General features: G+C 38.4%; 1 protein-coding gene across 3 annotated transcripts in view; it reads left to right on the top strand.

The window, feature by feature from the left end:
- Window positions 1–4469: 4469 nt before the first annotated feature.
- Window positions 4470–24480, top strand: part of rabgap1l (RAB GTPase activating protein 1-like) — a 121484-nt gene continuing 101473 nt past the window's right edge. For 2 of the 3 annotated variants that reach the window (XM_053635011.1, XM_053635014.1), the window contains exons 1-9: window positions 4470–4569; window positions 10794–10976; window positions 11181–11370; window positions 12678–12897; window positions 14040–14214; window positions 15265–15425; window positions 18132–18242; window positions 20394–20460; window positions 21757–21859. In XM_053635011.1, the coding sequence (XP_053490986.1) occupies window positions 10839–10976; window positions 11181–11370; window positions 12678–12897; window positions 14040–14214; window positions 15265–15425; window positions 18132–18242; window positions 20394–20460; window positions 21757–21859 (1165 nt within the window). In that variant the 5' untranslated portion in view covers window positions 4470–4569; window positions 10794–10838. The remainder of the gene's footprint in view (window positions 4570–10793; window positions 10977–11180; window positions 11371–12677; window positions 12898–14039; window positions 14215–15264; window positions 15426–18131; window positions 18243–20393; window positions 20461–21756; window positions 21860–24480) is intronic. The other variant, XM_053635012.1, reaches the window with a different exon arrangement.

Below are 24480 nucleotides of genomic sequence, written 5' to 3'. Positions count from 1 at the left end.
ATGGTATCTATTTTCCTTTTTTTCCCAAAAGAGCCATGTGGGAGGCAAACTTTTGCACTCTTCTGTATGTAAGTGTCTGATTTCAAAATCCTGTTGTTGAATTTTTAACAGCATGTTTTATGTATTATAACACATTATGAATGGAACTTTTGTTATAATGGATAAATATGGAATATCCATTTATTAAAATGTTTTTATTTTCACATTCCGGTGTTAGTATTGAACAAATGCAGAAGCTTTTTTTTATGTATAGAGAATCATTTTCATGTAAAGTCTTTTTTAGCTTAGCTTGGAACATTTGGAACTGGATTGAAACAGCAGAGCAAAAAAAAAAAATCATTAAAATGTTAGTTGATTTCATGGTTTCACTGATACTTGTTGCACTTGTAGCCCTATGAACCTTTTTTGTCTGCTTCATCAGATTTAGTATCAACACTCTATGTGTGAAGAATGTAAAGATTGGGTTTTGAAACCAGGTGTGAAAATAACAGACTAAATATTTCAGAGATGCTACAAAGTAATCGTTTTCTGTTGCCCAAAATTACCATGATTGCAGTAATTAGTCTACAGATGTCTTTTTTCACACACAACAAATTTCACATTATGAAACATGAGTGTTACTCTACCACAGATGTATCAATTCATCAAAATCTCCCATGAGCTCAGATGGGAGCAGGAATAGACTTCCACTCTTAAGGTATGTTTGAGCAGGAAAAGTAGTCTGTTCTAATCATATTTTTCTTGAAGTACTTGTGTAATCTACGCTAAGGATTAGTGATTAGTGAATTTTGTCTCTTTTCAGTGAGTCACCAATAAGATTCGACTGCCAAACAGCACATTAACAGGTTTGCCTATTTTGACCAGTGATTATTCTTCTTTAACTAACCATGCCTGGAATTGTAAGGCACTACAAATACAATAAGCATTAATGTTGTGCTGCTGTGCTGTGCTTAGCTGTGCTGTGCTTAGGAAGACTTATTTCTATTTATCCTGATAATGAATCATTTCCTCTACTAAACTTTACAAACAGAACATCTTCAGCAAGCAGAAGTGTTTCAAACACACAGCTGAGTCAAACACGTCTCATCATTCACACTAACAAACAACTCACATGTTCAGGTTTTCATGAAAGTTATTAGATTAAATTACACTGCAAGAGTAACTGTATTGACTACATCTACAAAGAAGACCCAAATGATTCAGATATGCGCTTCAGCACTCAACAGTCACCTAAGAGACATCTCAAAGAGTCAACTCATTTGTGAATGACACATCAGTACTAGAGATGTATCTCCATCACTTTTTTAAAATGTAGTTACTTAAATACAAGACTCATATGGACCCAAACACTATAAGTGTAGCCATATTAATGTTTAATTCTCCGGGTGGTGTCTATAATACAAATTAAAAAAAAAGAATCTCCTTAATGATAAAATTCTCTCTATTCGGAAAAAAAAGGTGAAATTCAAATTCAAATGTTCAATTCAAGTACAGTGACAACATTGCAACAATAGACACAAACATAAGTTATCTGCATGAGTGTCATTATATGGGCAATTTAATGAGCTTGTAGGATCACTATTGGGTTTACTTTCTTTTTGCCTTCTAACGGGTAGACAATGTAGGTGATATAAACCAACCAATAGCTAAAAGACTCAAAAACAGCAATCGATCGGTGGAACTATGTGTGATTTCTATCTGATCTCACAGTGTTTTTTGTACTTGTCCTCAGCACTTTTCAAAACAAAGTTATGCCAATTCTCTGTCTACAAGAATGCAGTGGGGGAGGTTAAGCCAGGTCCCTTGCACCACCAGGCTCACCTGAGTAATGGCTGATATCTGCAGTGTGGAATTTGCTGTGCATATACAGAAAGAGAGATTTCAGTTGGCGATCTCCACTGGAACTGCTTGTTGCTGTTATCAGTCATCACTCTTGATGTATTTTTCCATGTATAACCCAATATTCAATTTCTTTTAAAATAAACTATGATCATTGTGGTTTGGCAGGCTGAGGATAAAAACATCTGCAGAGGAATAACTACCAAACATATACAGTATCTCACAAAAGTGAGTACCCCCCTCACATTTTTGTAAATATTTGATTATATCTTTTCATGTGACAACCCTGAATAAATGACACTCCTTACCTGAGCATTTCCATCAGTGGAGAATGGTGGCAGCAGCATCATGCTCATAAGCTCTATGAGGCTTGTCAGGACTTAGGAAAAGATGAACACATACAAGTACAAAGACATCCTTAATGAAAACTTGCTCAAGTGCACTTAGGACCTTAGACTGAATCCAAGCACACAGCGAAGACAATGCAGAAGTAGCCTAAATAAAAAAAAAACTAGAGAGATCGTGAAATAGAGGTATCATGAAATAGAGATTTTGCTTAACCATTAAACAGGGACAGCAGTTCTTTTTTTACTGTAATATTTTTTCCCAACAACCCAAGGAAATATTTTGTGATTTTGTCATTTATGATTATTTGGCATCCAAACAGTTTAATTGTGTTGAATTTATATTTCGCATTTTTTGGGGGGCTGGGGTTTGGGGCTGATTTCTTTCTAGTCCAGACTGTCATTCCACACAGTTTATGTTTGGCATGGGATGACCTCAAACTCACAAGATGGCTACAAACATGGTAGTGGCAATGGCAAAAGAAGATCATTTCTGTTTGAGACCCTTTTTTCTGCACAAGCCGGGATCGGGCTGATTGAAGGTGTAAGCAAGAGCGAAGTGATTTTTCCTTAATCACCGGCCTATCTTTATGATTTTCATCATTATAATCTGACCTGGAGAACACATTATTGTACAGCCTGTTATAGAATCCAGCAAAGATTTAATTTGGGTTCATCACGTACACTGTGACGAGTCATAATCTTAAAAGAGAGCTGTAATTGCACAAATTTAAACCGTGTTATCGCCGACAAGTTTTTTTTTTTTTAAACACAGAAACATGGAGGGAGACTGTGGTGCAGTGTGTGGCATTGCTGCCTGTCATATCACAGCAAACCAGTGACTACATTTCCCATCCTGCATGGCAGCTTACAAACATGGCCACCATGGAGTGCAATTCCCAGAACACTCACGTTCACTCTAATCACACACCTGCATCCTATCCACAGCACTCACAACCACAGATATAAGAGAATATTTCTACAAAGGGACTTTGCGAAGTATTACGCTCAGTTGCTTTGTCTCATGTTTGCTTTTCTGGTTATAGACTTTGTTTACCCTGTTGACCTCGATTCTCTATTCTGTCTGTTTCATTGATCGTTTGACCCTAGCCTGCCTTGGACTTTGTTTTCTGCCAGATCCTTTGTACTTCATATTGTTTTATTAAACTGCCATACCTGCACTTGCTACTGTCCTGTGCCTACAATATGTGACACTGTCTCACAGCGCAAGGGTCCCTTAAGTGTGAATGAGTGTGTGAATGTGTGCTTGATATCCTGTGATGGATTATTGTCCCATCCAAAATATTGTCTTGCCTCAGGCCCAGTGTTTTTGTGATAGGCCCCTGATTCACTATGACCTTAATTCAGATTAAGTGTTACTGAGGATGAATGTATGAATGACTACACATGAGACTCTGATTTTGACAAATTTAATACTGTAATACAGACTCATAGAAAAAGTTCATTGTGGCACCCTGTAGTATTCTTCAGATTGTGCCTCTGAGGGAACCCCTAAAGTTTCTGTATAGGACCTGACCGAAGAGGGTTTCTCTATCAGAAGAAAATTCCAGGTTTCCTTTGGAAATGCTAGAACTATATTTCTAAATATATTTATCATCCAGCCTCACAGCTCCAGGGCCCCCAGTTTGAACCTGAGCTCGGGTTGCTGCCTGTGTGATGTTTCACATGTTCTTCTCGTGTCTGTGTGGGTTTCCTATGACTTCTCCAGTTTTCTCCCACTGGCCAAAAAACCCCAGGGTGTATTCCCAACTCTCACCCAGTGCATCCCACCCTGGGATAGGCTCTGCATCCACCATGACCCTGACCAGAATGAATTTATCATACAACGAGGTTTTAAGAAACCTTTTTCCGCTAAGAGTGTAGTAAACATGCCCTAAGATACTGTATGTATCACAAACAAACAAACAAACACGTTTTTCTCTATGGGACTAAAGTCAAAATGAATTGTCGCTCAAGAATTTCACTTATTTTCTTGAACTGTTTTAAGACTTTTGCTTTATTTAGAAATAAACGCAGCAACCTATCTAATTTTGGTTTTGACTTCATGGAGGGCATTTTGTGCCTCACGGTGGCGCTCAAACATCCCCAGCCTCGCTCCAGTGACGTAGAATAAACCCGAAACCACTAGTTCGATCCGCCTGTATTCCGACAAATCCCGCTTCTTGATCCCGGATTGGGTAAAATTATTCAACCTTTGACTTTAGGATTGGGTAGCGGCTCCAATCAATACAACGCTTGTGAATATTAACCAATCACAGCAGAGGAGGCGGGGTTTTCTCCAATACGGGTAGAAAAACAAGGCGTTTTCTGATGTTGGATATAAACCGGAGTGCTGACAGACACTTCAACGCAAAACTCCGAACAAGTAAGTTATTCCTGCAGTGTCGCTTTTTAACACCACCTGGATGTTATGCTGCAATTATGGCCGCCACTTTTACTCCTAAACGCCATGTTTTGTGTTTACGAGCAGCTGTTTTCAGGAAATAACAAACACAGGGGCTAATAGTTTATACTTTGATAACTAGTTATGACACTAACTAACCAGTTCAGGATGGTAGTCTGCTTGTTGAATCAGTGCGCGAGCTCCTTTTGCTACCTGTGCGTGTCGCGTGCGGTTCCTGTTATTGCTAGTTATTTAGCTAGCTTAGCTCTGGAGGAAGGCAGCTAAGCTATTTCATACCAAAGGAGTAGTTTCAGAGATAACCGTGTGTATTAAACCACAATAGCGAGCAATAGCGACGTTGCTGTTACCATAACAGTGCAACACAATAACAGTGGTGACAAGCCTCGGATTTAAACGTATTAATATGGACCGGTGGCGGTTTGGGCGCGTTTCCTGTCTTACTTTGCCCCTTAGCAAGATGCCTAGCAAATTATAGCTTTAAAACACTAGCCAAGATATGATGATATTATCCTGAAAAGTTGTTATAGGTTGAAAAACACATCTGCCTAGGTTTCTGGTTGTTATAGGCGACCTAGTTGGAGTAAATGGCCACAAATATATATACATATCTATTCTGACATACAACATACTCAAATATGTAAGTTTTTCCTTATTTTTCAAGGAAATAATAATAAAAAAAAAATGTAAGTACATTTTTGGTATCCAGTTCAACTTATTTGCTGTTAACAAATGGCTTAAAGTGGATTATTCTGGATTTTTGTGGGACAACAGAAACACGTAACCTGAAAGTACACAGAATTGTATGAAGTGGGGGTTGGGGCTGATTTCTTTCTAGTCCAGACTGTCATTCCACACAGTTTATGTTTGGCATGGGATGACCTCAAACTCACAAGATGGCTACAGACATGGTAGTGGCAATGGCAAAAGATCACTTCTGTTTGAGACCCTTTTTTCTGCACAAACCGGGATTGGGCTGATTGAAGGTGTAAGCAAGAGTGAAGTGATTTTTCCTTAATCACCGGCCTATCTTTATGATTTTCATCATTATAATCTGACCTGGAGAACACATTATTGTACGGTCTGTTATAGAATCCAGCAAAGATTTAATTTGGGTTCATCACGTACACTGTGACGAATCATAATCTTAAAAGAGAGCTGTAATTGCACAAATTTAAACCGTGTTATCGGCGACAAGTTGTGTCGAGTGATTGCGCTTGGTGAAATGCACCCGAGGTTTAGATATCCTGTGCGCTGGCAATAATTAGTGTAAGCCTGCTTTACTGACAAATGCTTAACACGTCATCAGTGGTTGAGAAACCACATGTGAATCAATACTAATGTGGTTGATTACTTTGTTGGTCACAATAAAGCAAGCATTATCAAATCAAAGTACAAATTACACAAGGGGAACCTCTGATGAGATTGCCAATGATGAGATCCCATGCTATAAGGTGCAACCATAATGGTTTCTTAATAGTATATTTTATATATATTGTATTTTTGTAAACTATTTTATAAAAAAAACCAAAACAATCGTTTTGTTTGCTGGCACCAGGTGAAAAGTTATTGGTGAGAATCAGGTGGTGGCTTAATACTGTGTTTGTTCCACTCTGAATCACCTCAGTGACACACGGTGGATTTAGTAAATTACAACCCACTGTTTTGCATTTTGGTTTGTAAATCACTCATATATTCACAGTGATGAGCTTTTCACAATTTCACAATACCCCTAGGGGAAAATACAGAAAGACTCTTTGTGTTGAAATAAAGTGAAGCTGGTTTTTACCCTGTAGTAATGCTTGTTTCTGTTGAGGGAGTTCACCAAGTTATACACACACTTTCACATAAGTATTCAACTGTACAGTGCCAAACGGTTTGAGGAGCACACTGTGGTCAGTACGTGGCTGCTTATGTGGTTTGAAGTAACTTTGTAAAATTGCACCATGGAATGCTTAGGGAAATGTGCAGGTGCTGTTGTGTCCAGGCAGCTTTTTACTTTGTAACCGGGCAACTGTGTGTGACAGAACTTTAGTGACTGTACAGCCCGCCCATGTGCTGTTTATGGCATCAGTTGTGTCTGGAGAAAGCCGATGGGCAACTCCCTTCCCAGAAAACGGGTTTAAATTCTCTCTGACATCTGCGTTAATATTTGAAATTGCAGTATTAATATGGTCGTCTACTTTTGTGTGCTGATGGACAGTCCAGACCAGAAAATCTGAAAAAAAAATCACCCCAAGATCTGGACAAAAATTTCCTAAAACATCACAGAAGAAAGTTTGTCATTAAATGTTAGCGTAAGCATCTCATTGAACACTCTCCCTATCAAGTATTTATTTATTTTTATTTTTTTAAATTTGGTAAAAGTGGGCCCTAATGAGTTACACAGCAGTAGTGATGGGCAATATGGCACAAATCGTATCACTGTACTACATACTATACATCAGGATATTTAGCCAACATATTACCACTTTTAAAAACTGTGAGTTCAGAATCACTACTATTTAATGACTACAAAAATGTAATTAACAACCAAATCACGTATTTACTGAGTAACAGTATTGTTATTAAATCATGCCATGTTACATTAGTTAGAAAATTTACAGTTCCAGTGATATTTCAGAAAATTTCTTGTTATTCATCACAGTATGAGTAATATGTTGTCATATTGGCTGTCTCTACACTGTTGGAAACTACATGATGAACTGCTTTTAGTTTCAGCTTCATGCTGGCTTAGACCAATATTTGATCCTTAGGTTATTCATTTAAATAGCTGTTTTATAAGCCTATTTTATCTGTTTGAACTGGGTTGTAAGTAACTCAAAAACTCCTGACATTTTTAATCAGAGTAAACATGTGAAGTAGTTTCTCATAACACAAGTAGTGTTTGTCTCATGAACGTCATGAAAGAGGAAAAGAAAGCGGGGCTTGTCAGGGATAACTGTTATAATGTACTGTAATGACAGGAACTAACTGTTTCTTGAACTCACAATGTTAAATCTAACTATAAATGAATAAAATTGTATGCTGTGTTGCTGTTTAATGAATAAAAATTGTAATTGTTGTAGTTTAAGACTAAAGAAAACATTTTGGGATGTGTTGTTATATGAAAGTAATCAATTTCAGGGGGGTTAGAGTAACACTGCTTCACAGTCGACCCTGTCCAGGACACTCCTTAGGTTTTTTTGTTTTTTGTTTGTTTTTTTCTTACTTAAACAATCTTCTCTTCTACATAGATTATTTTAATGGATTGTTGGAATGACATTTTATAGGTATTTAGCCATCGCTGATGCTGCAAGGTTGAAAATCTGTTTATAAGCAACTTAATGAGTTGAGCGGATTACATTGAGCTCATTCTTGATTATGTTCTCTCTGGTGTATGCTTTAAGCTCATAAAATGAGGTATAGTCTGCACTGATGAGGAAAAACAGAAACGAGGAAACCGCATATTACCTCAAGGAGCAGCATGATGCAAGTATATGGTAGATTTAACAAAACACTTCAGGGCATTACTCTGTGATTATGATGAAATTGCACATTTGGCACAAAGCACTGCTGTGTTTGCGTTCTCTTTCAGTTCTGGATCGTTTATAAAGGCTGTAATTGACTGAATGTGATCAGAGCACATGACTGTGTCTCAGGAGCCGTGTCTATGTAGAGCCTTTCACACACAGCTGGCCGTGATCACACTTAAATAAATCCCTGCGTTTGCACAGTGCCTGGTGCGGGTGATGATACAGTTAGAACTGCTTCTTCTCAGTGTCACCATGGTACAAAACACTGCCTCGGGGGCCAGGGTTGTGAGGTTAGTTTTTGACATTGTTGCCTGCCAGAGTTATAAAAGCAAGTGAAATGTAGCTCAGTGCAAATGATCGTTTGTCATCTTTTTTTAGAATAGATGTACGTGAATAGTTTTCAGTGGTCGAAAATAAGTAAGGTGTCTGGTTTGCACTCTTCATGTGCGCTGACGTGACATTACATAATGAGTGGCTTATCTCAGGAAATGGTGAGATGAGAATCAGCAGAAAACATACAGTGGTAAATTGCACTTGGCAGGCTGTAGTGTTGTGTTCGTAACATCAGCATTGTTTTGCTTCACTATCATTTTACTCTGTTTTACACTTAACCTCTTGTTGTCTCAAGCTTTATATATACATGTAAAATTATTGTGATTCCAGGACAAGGACACAAGAACTAATTATCCGGGCAGTCTGGGTAATGACACTAAACACTACACAGAACAGGAACAGCATCAGCGTAAATGAGATGGTGCTATTCAGTGTTTGTGCAAGTTGCATGGAGTAGCATATTGAATACATTTTTTGGAAAAAAAAAAACAATTTCAACGTTATTGAACATATTGAGTTGGAGTGTCTTGCTGCTTGCATGTATCATGTGACCTTTTTTATTGAGACCAATATACAGAAGCAGGATAGAAAGAATGTGCATTATTTCCAAGAATAAATCATATTTTAATAAACACTGAACATTAAAGATGTGCAGAAAACTTATGAATATGAACAAGTCATTAAAAGATTATTTTGGTGTGTACATAACTGAGGAAAATCTAGCAATTTTGATATCACACATGTCAAAGAGTCTTTCAGGTACTATAATCTCAAGGTTGCATCATTATTGACAGCTCCATTAGTGACATTTCCAGAAAAACCCAGACGAAACCGAAACATGGAGGAAAATAATACATGGCTGATCTTTGGAGTTTGGTCTTAAATACTGCCGTTTCAGTAGGTTTCCCAAAACAACACAGAGTCACTTTGAAATGGTTACGTTTACACACAGTCTAATAGTCTGATAGTAATCTAAACGATGGCTCAATAGGATTAAAAATCCTTCCTGTTTACAACTCGAACATAATCGATTGAGGCAAATTGATTGGAGTTTGGGAAGGATTTTAATAATCTGTTAAATGGAAGAAGATTAGCCGTGTAAATCTGTCTGATTATTTTCACTGAGATTTTTGCCGTGTGCTGAACAATGAGGCTGTTCATGTTGATGCAGTGAGTCCTGTGAAGAAACATTATTGTGAGGATAGATTGGCTGTGAAATGGCCATATATCTGTCGCTATTTCCACTGTTAAGCCATCATCTTTTATTCTTCACTTTTCTTAATCTCTTCTATTTTATGCATTATCTTATTATTCCTATTTGTATTATTATTGCTACTATTTGTGTGTTTATTTTTAATTTTAGTATCCATGACTTAGCTACCTCTGTACAGCACTTTGGTCAATTAAAGTTGTTTTTAAAATGTGCTATATAAATCAATTTGACTTGACTTGATGTATCATTTGAAGATGATGTGGATGGAAAATCGCCGGAGTAAAGGTGGCTCAATGTTTAACTGGGTGTCATTCAGCAGAGTAGATTAAACAGTGCTAACATGCTGACAGAAGTCGTTGTGGTAACAATGCCACTAAATGCCTTTACTCGCATACATGCAACTTTGAATTGGATTACATGCAGCTTGGCTGTGGACAGATATTTTCAACAGAATGCCATTTATGCCTGGGGCGCCTGTCATCAGTTAATTCAGAAACAACAGTCAAAATAAATTCAATCAGTTTGATGAGAGGCTTTACATGTAAACATAGGCAGTGATAGCCTAAGGGTGGATGTGGCTGTGCTGCGGGAGTGAAACGTGAACTGATGATAATTGTTTTGATCATCAACATGAGCCTGGTGAGGAGATTTTTGTTAAAAATAAATAAATAAAAGAAGACATTCGATGGGATTGTATGAAATAATTAAAATATTAATTGAGAATGAACAAAGTTAAGTACAGACGTTAATGAGTAAGCATGTGTGTAGAGAATCCTTTAATAAACCGTATTAGACAGATTCTCGTTTATTTATATGGAAACGTAATCATAATTGAGCTGATTGTATATTAACATGTATTGAGATGACTGATATTGATACAGGCATAGTGTGCTCTGTGGAAATGTATGAATTGAAAGACTTTCTGTGAATAGATTTTTGATCAGCAGTGATGACATGGATGACCTCCTTCAAATAAACATTTCATCCACGGCTAGTTCACTGAAATAGGATTTGAATAGCACTGGAATAGTGCTGTGCTGCACAGTTGTGTGGTCCAGGCAACACCTGTTCGGGTTAGTGTAACGTTTGAGTAATTATGATGTGCGTTTTTTTTTTTTTTGGTGCAGGGCAGTAGCAGAGGCAGGGCCGAGGGAGGAGTGTCCCTAGCTATCATGGATGACCGCTCGTCTCTGCGTAAAGTGAGCGGCTCCACTGAATCCGTGTCTACAGTCACCAGTGAGGAGTTTGTGCTGGTGCAGAACGGCGCAGAGGGCTCGCCATCCAGCTCAGAGGGACGTCCCCGACTGAAGGTGATTGACCACATTACACTTTCCCTGTTGCTGGTATGATTGTTATGATGATACTGTCTATGATGAAGCCTAAATGTGCAAACTTCTCAAAATGTTCGATTATTGCAAACTGTTCTACAATGATTTTTTTTGCATCTTAAAAGGATAAAAGTGGGCCAGAACTTTGCATCGCAGTTGATTTGATGGTCTGTTTTGTGCTCTTAGATGTCTTGGAATGGAAGTGAGCAACTGGAGAGGGCAATGGAGGAGGTTCTAGAGGATGAATTGAGGACACAGGAGAGGAGAACGGAGAAACCAGTGGAGCCTGGAGAGAACACGCAGGACACAGGCATGTCTACAGAACCTAATCCACAGAAAAGACCACGTAGCCTGGCTGTCAGTGACACACCTAATGGTATGCTCTGGCTTCTCAAAGCATTCTGAAGGAGAATAGGATGAAGTGGAGATGTTGATACAATCAAGTGGTTTTTATACCTTCAGACATTTTCAGTTCAAGGCCCACTGACATATAAGGCAAGAAAAGGTCTGAGTGTTCTGTGCAGTTTGAATCTTTATTGCACAGGAAGTATCTGAGCATACATGCTGGTTCTCTTCCTATTGTTACTGGTTCCTGTTGTTTTTGAAAGTGTTGACTGACCTGAAGCTGTGGGTTTTAGCCCCTCGTGTCTGATGTCCTTTTCTTGAGCTTCCTGTGAAAAGCTGACCTATGTGCAGTGACTCAAAGTGCAGCAGCCTGCTGTCCAGTCTAGTGTAAAACCTTCACTTATTGGTTAGCAGTTATGTATTTTATAAGATTTAGTCATTTGATGTGACTCTCTGGGAAGCTTAAATTATTATTATACCGTGTTTGCAGTTTTATGCTGTTATACTAATAGTTCAGTAGCAATATTTGGAGACAAAAGTAATGATGGCAAAGTGAAATGTGACTGTGCTAACATTGATGATTTTAAGCCATGAATTCTGTCATGGGTGGAGGGGGACAAACTTGCTTATATCTGTATGATGCTCCTTTTTCTAATGAAGGGTATTATAATGGTACAGTTTATAATGGTTAGAGGTTTATGGCCGTGGGTGTGCTATGTTAAAGACAGCACACAAATGTTAAAGATAAAAGGGAATATATTGTACTTCAAAAAAAAAGAAAGGGAAAAACAAGCACTGCTGGGATTAACGGCTTCAGGTGTGACTCGGGCCAAAATAATAAACAAAACCCTGATCTAACTGTGGCACAGGTGGCCAACCAACCCTATACCAAAAAAAAAGACACAGAATTTCCCTTTCTCCCTTACTATAGAAAAACATACACATAACCCCAATCCACAAACAAAAATCCAGAGTGAGAATGAAGCTAATCCCCTGACTCCATAAGTAGCCAAGCAGTAATAACAGGAGCCACAGGTAAAATGGGATGTGGTGGACTGGATCACAGGACCATAATGGACTGCACCTGGAAAACCTGAAATGGACTGCACAATACACAGAAAAAAATTCAATAGCTATGGACCATAACACATGGACTCCACAAGTTGGTACAAAACCTGATGATGAGGAGTGTCATCTAAACACATGCTTCATTTGAAAAAAACAAAAGAAACCTGTAAAGACTTATTCATTAGGTCTTATTTTGCACAAAAAAATAAAAATAAAAAAAAAGAACACCAGACAATGATATTTAACCTGATATATGTTGCATGTTTCCAGAAGCTTCTGTAGCTGCAGTGGGTAGTCTGGTGCAGGAGGAGGAAGAGGAGGAGGAGGAGAGTGTGCAGTTCAGTAAGCTCTCTTACCTGGGCTGTACGTGGGTGAAGGCTCCACGCAGTGAGACTGAGGCCCAGAAAGCAATGTCCACCCTTAGGGCTGAGAGTCCTAGTCCCATCCCAATCACCTTGCATGTACCTAACAATCCTGATGGCTGTGTGAGGTAAGACATGCAATGACATACATCTCATATACAGAAAGATCATGCACTGACTCATATACTGACATACTGGAAGTGTAAGATCAGACTCGTATACTGTACTTCATATACTGTATATCAAATCAGACTCTTAGTGTAAGATCAGACCTGTGTAGTTATATTCTGGATGTGTGAGGTCTCTTTCATATGCTAACATACTTTACTATGTAAGACCAAGCTCATGTACAGATATGCTGACTGTCAGATAAGACTCATATTGAGACACCGACTATGTAAGATCAGACTCATAAAAACTTATCTTGGTCACCTTATATCAAAAATATGTTCTGATATACTGGAAGCATGATCATATTCTTCCCGTGTAAGAATAGATATAAACTTTTGACCTTATAGTATGTCTTCAATGGATCTTTATCTTGTTCCTGTGCTTTATCCAGGGTGCATGTTCCTCTCATGTCATGTACTGAAATTTAAATAACTGAAAATCTTTAGCATATTTCATTGTTAAATTTTTCCTGAGAGGTGGCTACAAATTACACAAGTTAGAAGCTTGTTGTCTGATCAGTTCGGAAGATAAACCACACTGAAACTAGCAGGGTGATGCGGTTTCTGTGTGTTTTGCTACATGTGTGTGGGAGGGGATAAAGAATGAACACGGCTGTCATGAGAACTGTTGTTTCACCTTTAAAGTGAGAAATGTGAAAATACTGTGACGCAACCATGAATTGTTCTTTCACAAGTTCCTGTGTGTTTCTAACTTCTTTCTGAAACCATATACGCACTCACACATCCCAAAATAGTGCTGGTTATTGTTAAAAGTTCTAGCCAGCATTTTAAGTGTCATTTTTGTGTAATTTCTGAGTATCTATGGCACAGGGTTCCCACGGGTCATGGTATTTCTGGAATGACATGGAAATTTAATAAAGTCTATTCCAGTCATGAAAGTCAGGGAATTTGATCATTTTGGGGTTGAAGTCAGGGAATTTTGTTTGTAAATTTTATAAATGTGTTAACTAAAATGTGAGATTCAAGATTTTGGTCAGGAAAAAGTCATGGAATTTTACATTTGACTTGGAGTGGGAACCCTGATGGCATGTGACTTTATAAAAAACAGTTCACACTTTGTTTTGTGTACTTTACTTCAGGATTGTTGACCAGGCCACTGGCACTGAGATTGCCTCCTTCCCTATCTATAAAGTGCTGTTTTGTGCCCGAGGGAAAGATGGCTCCTTAGAGAGTGACTGCTTCTGCTTCACTGAGAGCTACCGCAGCTCCGAGGACTTTCAGATTCATGTCTTCTCCTGCCATATCAAAGAAGCTGTGAGTAGCCCCTTTTGCATGTTAGAATCAAAGTCTGTCTGTTAATAATTGTAGAGCAAGTCCAGGGTTTTCCTTACTGTAGAAAGACTTAAGCGCAGCACCTAAGCGTTTTTGTGGTGCACCTTAAGCCGAATGAACGTAAAAAGGCATTTATTTTCATTAAATCTCAAACCATGTTATTTGGTTAAATGAATCGACTTTTGCCAGCTTTCATTCACAAATATGGTAAGGATAAGGGTCGAAAACAACATGAAAAGCTTAAATGAACGTAAAATTTCCTTCGATTAATTTCAAACCCCGCCCCCAGACCCCCAACCTCCAACCACCACCACCCCCTGGAAACCAGACAGCACCAAAGCCCTTTGAAAACTTAGGGGAAAACCCTGAAGTCTTGAACCAAAGCTAGGTAAATTTGGCCGTGCTCATAAAAATGTGTTTGTAACAAGCCATTTATTTAGCATATTTGGAAGAAGTTTTCAATGTCCATTGTGAGCTCTTTTTAAAAATTAGAAGTAAAGCTCTAATTAAAAAAAAAAATTGTCATATTAACTTCAATGAGCATAAATTATTTAAACACATAAATTATAACAACAACTAACTTATTTCACAGATGTTTCACACATTTAACTAACTGTAAGTGGGGGAAAAAGTATGATGTTATTAATAAATAGAAAATTGTAATCTTTGGCAATAAGCTGTAGTGTAAGAGTAATAAAACTTTTCAGGAAATGCTGTTATAGGAAAATATGCCACTTCAGGGTGATAACAGCAACTATTTATTGGGCTGCATAACTCCACCATCTTATTTGATTATTTTCCTATAACAACACACCCAAAGTGTTTTATTCTTTATAATACGTCACTTGTAGTTGGAACATTTGCATTTGAGCTTCATCATAGTTTTTGCTTGTAAAAATGCTGACTGTTAAATTTGGAAACTAACTAACTAGCATCATGGTGCTAATTGGTGCATCATGGTTAAGCCATGGTGCTAATTCATGAGCAAAGATCAAATAAAATAATCTTGTGTCTTTTTGTTATTTTGTGCAGGTGAGCCGGATTCTCTACAGCTTCTCCACAGCCTTCAAGCGCTCATCTAGAGCTGGCTCAGAGATCCGTGAGTCGGCATTGCCTCAATCCCCTGACGGTGACGTCTTCACTTTCACCGTGTCCCTGGAGGTGCGAGAGGACGACGGCAAAGGCAACTTCAGGTCAAAACTGCTACAGTGTTGGTTCTGTCCTTATGAGGAAGCATCTCCTAAATTCCATTATTGTTTGTTAACTAGAATAAATGGCTGCCTTCTGTTGCCCTACCTTTAAGTGTGATAATTATTATTTTAACATTGATGTTTACATGGACAGCAGTGATCTAATTATTGACCTTATTCTGAATAAGGGAATATTGTGATTAAGGTGTTTACATGAGTTGCTTTGAGAATATTCCTTTCATGTTCCTGTTTTACATGTTATAGAACATAGATCGATTAATGGCACAAGTCATTATGTCCCCACGTCACGCCGTCCGACGTTCCCTCCAGAATTTCACGTATTAACATACAGTTCATCTTCATTATGGAACCGTGTACAGTTTTGGATGTTTGTATTTTTAATTTTATGAAAGCTTCAAGTGCAGTTAATTATTTGTCACGCTATACGTGCAAATAGATGTTCAGACAAAGCCATGGGCTGCGTCCGAAACCGCATACTTACCTACTATATAGTAGAAGAAATGCATGTATTTAGTAGGTAAGTACGCGGTTTCGGACGCTGCCGTGCTCTCGTTTGCCGTCAAACTGTTGAGCACTGCCGTCTGTGTATGTGTCCTGTCACAAAATGCGGCGAAAACTCCCACACGATGTTAATAGTGTGATTAAGATGTGTACATGTCTATAATGCACTTCGATAACGTGACTAAAATAGAAATACTCCACATGTCTTAATTCGATCTGTGTTTAGTTCGAGTAAACACAAATCGAATTAAATCCGACTTTAGTCGGATTAAGGTAATCAATAATCGCTGTTTACATGGTAGTTTGTTAATCAGAGTATTGTCTTAATCGGGTTAATATCAGATTATTGTTGTCCATGTAAACGTACTGATTAAGTATGCATTGGAACTCTTGCTTTTACTGTTGCCATTTACAGGTCAATGCCACTGATTGAATTGGTTACTATGGTTAGTAAAGCTCTTGAGGTTAACTAGAGGCTAATGTCTTCCAGTGACTTGGTGCAGTGTGATTCCACAGCTTAAGCAAGTTCCTGGTGTTGCTAATGTTTTGGCAGTGCATTGCTGGGTGGTGGTTATAGTATCACAGGCGGTTGCTAGGGTGTTTCAGCTCGATCAGACTTAGCTTTTGAGATACAGGCATTTGAACATAACCCTGCCCCTATGGCTGCCCACACACCAAGGACTACCACAGACAGCAGACAGCCACAGAATCTAGTCTTGAATATGCCTTTCGAGCTTTCTGCAAATTAAATGCTGAAGGTTTTGCTCAAATGCTTCTGAATAATTTGACACAACAGTTTTGAAGATATGGCAAAAATCCTAGGAATGGATTGTAAAAGATAGGTTTGGATATTAATCAAATTATCAGAAATTTGAGTGGGCAGGACTCTGTGGTCCAAAAGGTACATTTTTATAACATAAGAATGAATAAGGAGAAAAACGAATCTTCACTGTACACCTTATTTTACGAGATAATGTTTATAAGTGAAAAAACCTGAATGGCGCCCCCCAGTGGCCAAATATAACATTTTAGTGGGGTTTTTTCCTTCCTCTCGATGGACTCATCCTTCAGTTTGCTTATTGTTATCCCCCGCTGAAAGCTGATTGGCCAATGGCAGCCATGTTTTTAAGTGACCAGTTCATCATTAACAAGATTCCTCCAAATTAACATACAGATGGAGAATACCAAGTTTCCCCACAAATGGATTTATGGTTCCTGAGAAACCGTTTTCTCAGCTTAACTCCACTCCCAATTGATGACCACAGCTAAAACTCAGAATACGCCCTCAGAACCTTGTCCTGAAGGGGCCTGTCAGGTTTTGTTCATTCATTTGAGTTACAGCTGTCTGAGTGAATTAGACTCTGCCCCATTAAAATTGGTAGCTTGGTTCAGAATTAGCCAAGGAATATGGGGAAACAGGAATTTTGTTTCTAGGCCTCATACTTGTTAAGATATGGCCTAAAATGTAAAATGGTGTGCTATGCTGTGATATAGTGCCACCATTAGGCCAGTTGGGCTCTGTCTTGCCTAAGTAGAGGGAGGAGGTACCATATAATGGCCAAATCACTGTCAGTAGCATGTACAGTTTGGTCTGCACAAGCTCCCAAATATTTTTTTTCATTCATTTCTACTGGTAAAAAAAAAAGTACTTCAGACAGCTGCTATGTGGGGGGAAAAAAAAGCTGTATGCAAGCAGTTAATTTATTCCATTTCAATATTTCAAAAAATGTGGGACTAGTTAGTGAACAACGTTTGGCAGAAAAATAAAGTGTAATAGAGATCGGATAATGATAGTGTTGCTTCGCAATGCACAATTACTAATAAACACTTTTATAAACTAATAATAGTTACCAGAAATCTGAGTTAAGGATTCTTCAACATAAACTGTGATCTGATTACCAGACATTACTGTTAGACTTACAGTAACAGGAAGTGTGTTGGTGTGTGAAATGATTGTAATGTTCTAGTTTAATTTGTCGTTTTCTTGGTAGCGACACGCAACCTGCACTTCCTTTTGTGTTTGTGAGAAAATATCTGTTCTTCATATTGTCGTAAGGTGTGTGTGTGTGTGTTTATTATGCTTCTATTATGAAGCTGGCACTGTGTTTCATAACTGTGAGAGGCCTAATTCCACTGACTTTAAATGGTAAATAAAAATATATTCTTGGGTTTCTCTCACTCCTGCAGTCCTGTTCCTAAAGACAGAGACAAGTACTACTTCAAGCTGCGGCAGGGTGTGCAGAAGAAGGTGGTGGTTACAGTGCAGCAGATCTCCAACATAGAACTGGGAATAGAGCGGTGAGACAACACACACACACTTAACCATCACTGTGTGATGTGCTGTATGTAGCTACAGGCAACACATTTTCCACTTTGTGTTTTTGCAACATGTAAGATGAGCGTTTCAAAGCATTCTACAGTGCTGTGAAAGTGTTTTATTTCTTCTGTTTTTGTGTATATTATACTAAATTGTTTCAGAAATGAAAACAAAATCTAAGATAAAACAAAGGCAACCCAAGTAAACACAAAACACAGTTTTAAAATGATGAATGTTATTTATTGAAGCAAAAAAGTTATCCAATACCAACTGGGCCTGTGTGAAAATGTGTTTGCCCCCATAGTTACTAATTCCCCAAATCTATGAAACTGCATTCATAATGGGGTTCAGCTGGACTAGATGCAACCAGGCCTTGGTTAAAAGGTCTTACCCAGTAATGCACTGCACCAAATATGAAATAAATTCCAGAAATGATGAGGAAGAAGGTGATTGAAATACATCAGTCTGAGAAAGGTTGCAAAGCTATTTCAAAGGCTCTGGGACTGGAAAGAACCACAGTGAGAGCAATTATCTACAAATGGAGAAATTCAGTACAATAGTGAACCTTCACAGAAGTGCCCTACTTTCCAGAGTTCCTCCAAGAGCACAGCAACTACTCATCCAGCAAATCACAAAGAGCCAAGGACAACATTAAAGGACCTACAGGCCTCTCTTGCATCAATAAAGGTCACTGTTCATGACTCCACTATCAGATAGACTCTGGGCAAAAATGGCATCCATGGAAGAGTGTCGAGGTGAAAACCACTGTTAACCCAGAAGAATATTAAGGCTCATCTGAATTTTGTCAAAAAACACCTTGATGACCCTCAAACCTTTTGGGAGAATGTTCTGTGGACTGATGAGTCGAAAGTGGAACTGTTTGGAAAACAGGGATCCCATTACATCTGCCTTAAACCAAATGCCAATTGCACAAAAAGAACATCATACCTACGGTCAAGCATGGTGGTGGAAGTGTGATGGTGTGGGGATGCTTTACTGCTTTGGGGACTGGGCAATTTGTAATAATTGAGGGGAAACATGAAATCTGCTCTTGACCAGAAAATCCTAAAGGAGAATGTCCGGTCTTCAGTCTATAAATTGAAACTCAAGTGCAACTTTATTATGCAGCAAGACAATTAACCAACGCATAGGAGTAAATCCTAGTTCTAGAAGTAAATGAAAGACTTTACCAGTTAACGGAAGTGTTTAGTTGCAGTTATTGCTGCTAAAGGTGGCACAATCAGATTTTAAGTTTAAAGGGGCAATTAGTTTTTCACATTGATAATGGGTGTTGGATAATTATTATTTTTTTTTGTTTCAATAAAAAAAAATATTGTATGTTTACTCAGGTTGCCTTTGTTTTATGTTGTATTTCGTTTGAAGATCTAAAACTATTTAGTATGAGAGATACAAAAACAGAATACTTTTTCACACCACTGCATATTATGTGTATACTCCCTCTCTTTCTCTCTCCCTTTCTCTCACTCTTTCTTTCTCTTTTTCCCCAAGTCTTTCTCTCTGAGACACACACACACACACACAGAGTCACCCTCAGTTTCTTTCTTTTTGTACTTGTAAAGTGTGATTCCTTCTTCATGCACCTGGTGGCACTCAAGTCACAGTAACAGTCGACTGATAAAACCTATAGCACAGTCATTTTCCACATACAGACAGGTGACAAATTAAAGGACAAAATGTATTTATTTTACAGGGATAGCTTTAGGCTCCACTTGTCCCTTTAGTTTGATGAGGACATGAGGGCTCACTGAATGATTGGATGATGAAAATAATGCAGTTCATATGCTATGAGCTTAAAGGTTAATTCAAGCCTATGGGAGATTTTTTAGGGACGTGCTAGATGATGCTCTCCACTGCCATCAATAAAACACTAATTGAGGGAATCTCTTTTGGAAAAATTGTGCTCTTCCCTCTGGTACACTTCCAGAGCCTTGTAGAATTGATGCATATGTGCAGTGAAGCTTTTCTGAAAGCTTTATTAAAGCACTTGTTTTATCTTTCTTTCTCTTTGTCACCTATCTGTATTTCACTTGTCACTGTGTATTATAAAAGAAATAGATTTTAGTATTATATAAAAATTGATGGACATTTCTCTTTCTCTTTGACCATGTCAGATGTTTCGGCATGTTGCTCAGTCCTGGGCAGAAGGTTCGGAACAACGACATGCACTTATTAGACATGGTGAGAAAACGCTCCGGATTCTTCCCTCATCTCTCTTTAGGTGTCTCATAAGTAGTACGGTGTTCTTTACTGTGTCTCAGAGGCTGTTCTATAAACCCCATATGGGGTTATTAGCATGGCTCTTCTCCTTTATGGTCATTTAATTTTATGACAGTCTGTTGTTTACCTTGTGAGGGACTTTTATTTGAGCTGTGTCTTGGGACCAGTTTCATATCCTGATTGCCTCATGCTTTCTCGTGTTGCAAAGATTCAAGATTTTATTTGTGACATACACGATTATATACAGTATATAACCATTCCACATCTTCTATTTAAAGACATGGAAATTTTATTATTCATTAGAAACATATTTTTACATATTGCCTCAAGCAAGTTCAGTGCAGGAAGCAAGTGCATTGAGAACTAAAACAATCAGACGTGTAGTTTAATCAGCTGTGGTAGTGTTCTTAGGGATTAATGTGGGGGAATAAAATTTAGCTTTTGCAAAACTGTATATCTGAATTGGTGCTTGTTATTGTGTAATGTTTTATTCTTAAATCCCTATTTATGATGCTTTTTTGTGAATTGCAAGAAAACTGAGAAGTGGCAAGTAAATATGAGTGCTCAGAATGCAGATGAATATAGAATACACTGAAATAAATACAAGACTTTTTCACTGTCCATTTTGAGAAGCATAAAAATAGGCATGTAATGCATGGGTACATAGCGCAAAGATCGCAAATAGGTCAAAGATGAGACATCTGTTTTTGTCTGAATGGTTTTAAAATAAGCACTTTTAAAACAACACTTCACATTTTTGATCTGTACGTAGTTATTTTTAATATTGTGAAGCAAGTTAATTCCTGTTGTCATTCACCATTATAGCAGCTATAAACAGTTTTTCCCTCACCATCCTCTTTTTGTTCTCTTTCTTGAACATTATAAGATATAAAAAGCAGCTTGTCATGTTGCCAAGAAACCACATGGCCCATAACATTCTTGTGGCAGAAAACGTAACGTCAAATTGTTAAGGTATAAATTGACCTTAATTTAAAAAAAATTAATTGCCATTCTGAACAACATTCTGCATGTAAAAAATATCATGTAATATAGTGAATTAAATGTATTTAAATGTATATAAGTAAATGGACAAGTTTTTTTTTTTTGTTTTGTTTTTTTTTTAAATATTATGAAAAACCTCCCCAACATCAACACATGCTTTGCACACATTTGTGCAAAGTAATGTACACTGTTTTGCTTTTTTACTGCTAAACTTGACATAGTTAATTTATAGCTCATGGTTCTTATTGTATGTAGGAGGTGATGGGGAAGAGTGCAGATGGAAAGGCTTACGTGATCACTGGCATTTGGAACCCTAACCTTGCTGCGTTTCAAGCCCTCAATGAGGATACGCCAAAAGGTGGGACACTGTTAGTACACCATGGGTAATGATATAGGTAGCGGATTAAGTTTCCCATCATTATATACTTTTACTACATCATCTCTCTTCTTTAGGCCCAAACAGTGCCGGGCGCTAGACCCTGATTTGTGTGGAAATCTGTTTTGGTCAACATTTTGTGTTTTTGATTACATTACATACAGCATACATTGATCTATCAGTTCATAAGTTTTTTATCGTCCAGCCATATGTGATTAATGTTTGTTGTACACTTATGTATGTATGCGTGTGCGTGTGTATATATATGTGTATCTCTCTCTCTCTCTCTCTATATATATATATATATATATATATATATATATATATAATATATACACACATTTTTGTAAATATTTGATTATATCTTTTCATGTGACAACACTGAAGAAATGAAATTTCTACAAATTGCTACAATGTAAAGTAGTGAGTGGTGTAACAGTGTAAATTTGCTGTCCCTTCAAAATAACTCAACACACAGTCATTATTGTCTAAACTGCTGGCAACAAAAGTGAGTACACCCCTAAGTGAAACTGTCCAAATTGGGCCCAATTAGCCATTTTCCCTCCCCGGTGTCATGTGACTTGTCAGTGTTACAAGGTCTCAGGTGTGAATGGGGAGCAGGTGTGTTAAATTTGCTGTCATCGCTCTCACACTCCCTCATACTGGTCACTGGAAGTTCAACATGGCACCTCATGGCAAAGAACTCACTGAGGATCTGAAAAAAAGAACTGTTGCTGTACATAAAGATGGCCTAGGCTATAAGAAGATTGCCAAGACCCTGACACTGAGCTGCAGCATGGTGGCCAAGACCGAACAGTGGTTTAACAGGACAGGTTCCACTCAGAACAGGCCTCGCCATGGTCGACCAAAGAAGTTGAGTGCACGTACTCATCCAGAGGTTGTCTTTGGGAAATAGACGTATGAGTACTGCCAGCATTGCTGCAGAGGTTGAAGGGGTGGGGGGTCAGCCTGTCAGTGCTCAGACCATACGCAGCACACTGCATCAAATTGGTCTGCATGGCTGTCGTCCCAGAAGGAAGCCTCTTCTAAAGATGATGCACAAGAAAGCCCGCAAACAGTTTGCTGAAGACAAGCAGACTAAGGACATGGATTACTGGAACCATGTCCTGTGGTCTGATGAGACCAAGATAAACTTATTTGGTTAAGATGGTGTCCAGCATGTGGCGGCAACCAGGTGAGGAGTACGAAGACAAGTGTGTCTTGCCTACAGTCAAGCATGGTGGTGGGAGTGTCATGGTCTGGGGCTGCATGAGTGCTGCTGGCATTAGGGAGCTGCAGTTCATTGAGGGAACCATGAATGCCAACATGTACTGTGACATACTGAAGCAGAGCATGATCCCCTCCCTTCGGAGACTGGGCCACAGGGCAGTATTCCAGCATGATAACGACCCCAAACACACCTCTAAGACAACCATTGCCTTGCTAAAGAAGCTGAGGGTGAAGGTGATGGACTGGCCAAGCATGTCTCCAGTCCTAAACCCTATTGAGCATCTGTGGGGCATCCTCAAACGGAAGGTGGAAGAGCACAAGGTCTCGAACATCCTCCAGCTTTGTGATGTCTTCATGGAGGAGTGGAAGAGGACTCCAGTGGCAACCTGTGAAGCTCTGGTGAACTCCATGCCCAAGAGGGTTAAGGCAGTGCTGGAAAATAATGGTGGCCACACAAAATATTGACACTTTGGGCCCAATTTGGACATTTTCACTTAAGGGTGTACTCACTTTTGTTGCCAGCGGTTTAGACATTAATGGCTGTGTGTTGAGTTATTTTGAGGGGACAGCAAATTTACACTGTTACACAAGCTGTACACTCACTACTTTATATTGTAGCAAAGTGTCATTTATTCAGTGTAGTCACATGAAAAGATATAATCAAATATTTACAAAAATGTGAGGGGGGTACTCACTTTTGTCAGATACTGTATGTGTGTGTGTGTGTGTGTGTGTGTGTGTGTGCGCATGTGTATATGTGTATATATAGAGACAGAGAGTGACAGTGTGTGTGAGAGAGAGTAGGTGAGTACATCACACCACCATGAGATACACATATAGTTTGACTTTTGAGCTTTCAAATTAGAAGTAACTAATTAAACCTGCCATTTAGGTTTCAAAGAAATCAGGCTTAAAGGGGAATCATGGAAAGAAAGGACTTGACTTGTAAAACTATCATATTTTCCTCCAGAAAAGACAGCTTGTCCTCATTATTTAGTCCATCCTGGTCATTTGAATGGGGACCAAATGGAGACCGTTGACCTCTGCTCTGCAAGGAAGGGGGTTGTTTTCTTTTCATCAAAGGAATTTTTCAGGCCTATATCATTTGACTTGATTTACTTGACTGCAAATTTCATGTAGTGTGATGGACCAGTATTGCATTTTCATCAGGTTTTTGTGGCTTTTGGCAGTACTGTCAGAAAGCGATGACTTTGACATTGAGAAGTTCTACTGTTTACCTAAATGCTCTTCCCTGCCATGCTTTAACGGTTCACTATATCCTAATTGGAATCTATTTTTAGAGTTTCTCCCATAAACCTCTTGTTTGTCCACATTAATTACAATAATAAAATTAGTCATGTGTAACTGGCTGT

Source organism: Ictalurus furcatus, chromosome 10 (assembly GCF_023375685.1).
Source record: "Ictalurus furcatus strain D&B chromosome 10, Billie_1.0, whole genome shotgun sequence".
NCBI lineage: Eukaryota > Metazoa > Chordata > Actinopteri > Siluriformes > Ictaluridae > Ictalurus > Ictalurus furcatus.
Note: the sequence above shows the minus strand (reverse complement) of the source record. Positions and strands in the feature narration are given on the sequence as shown.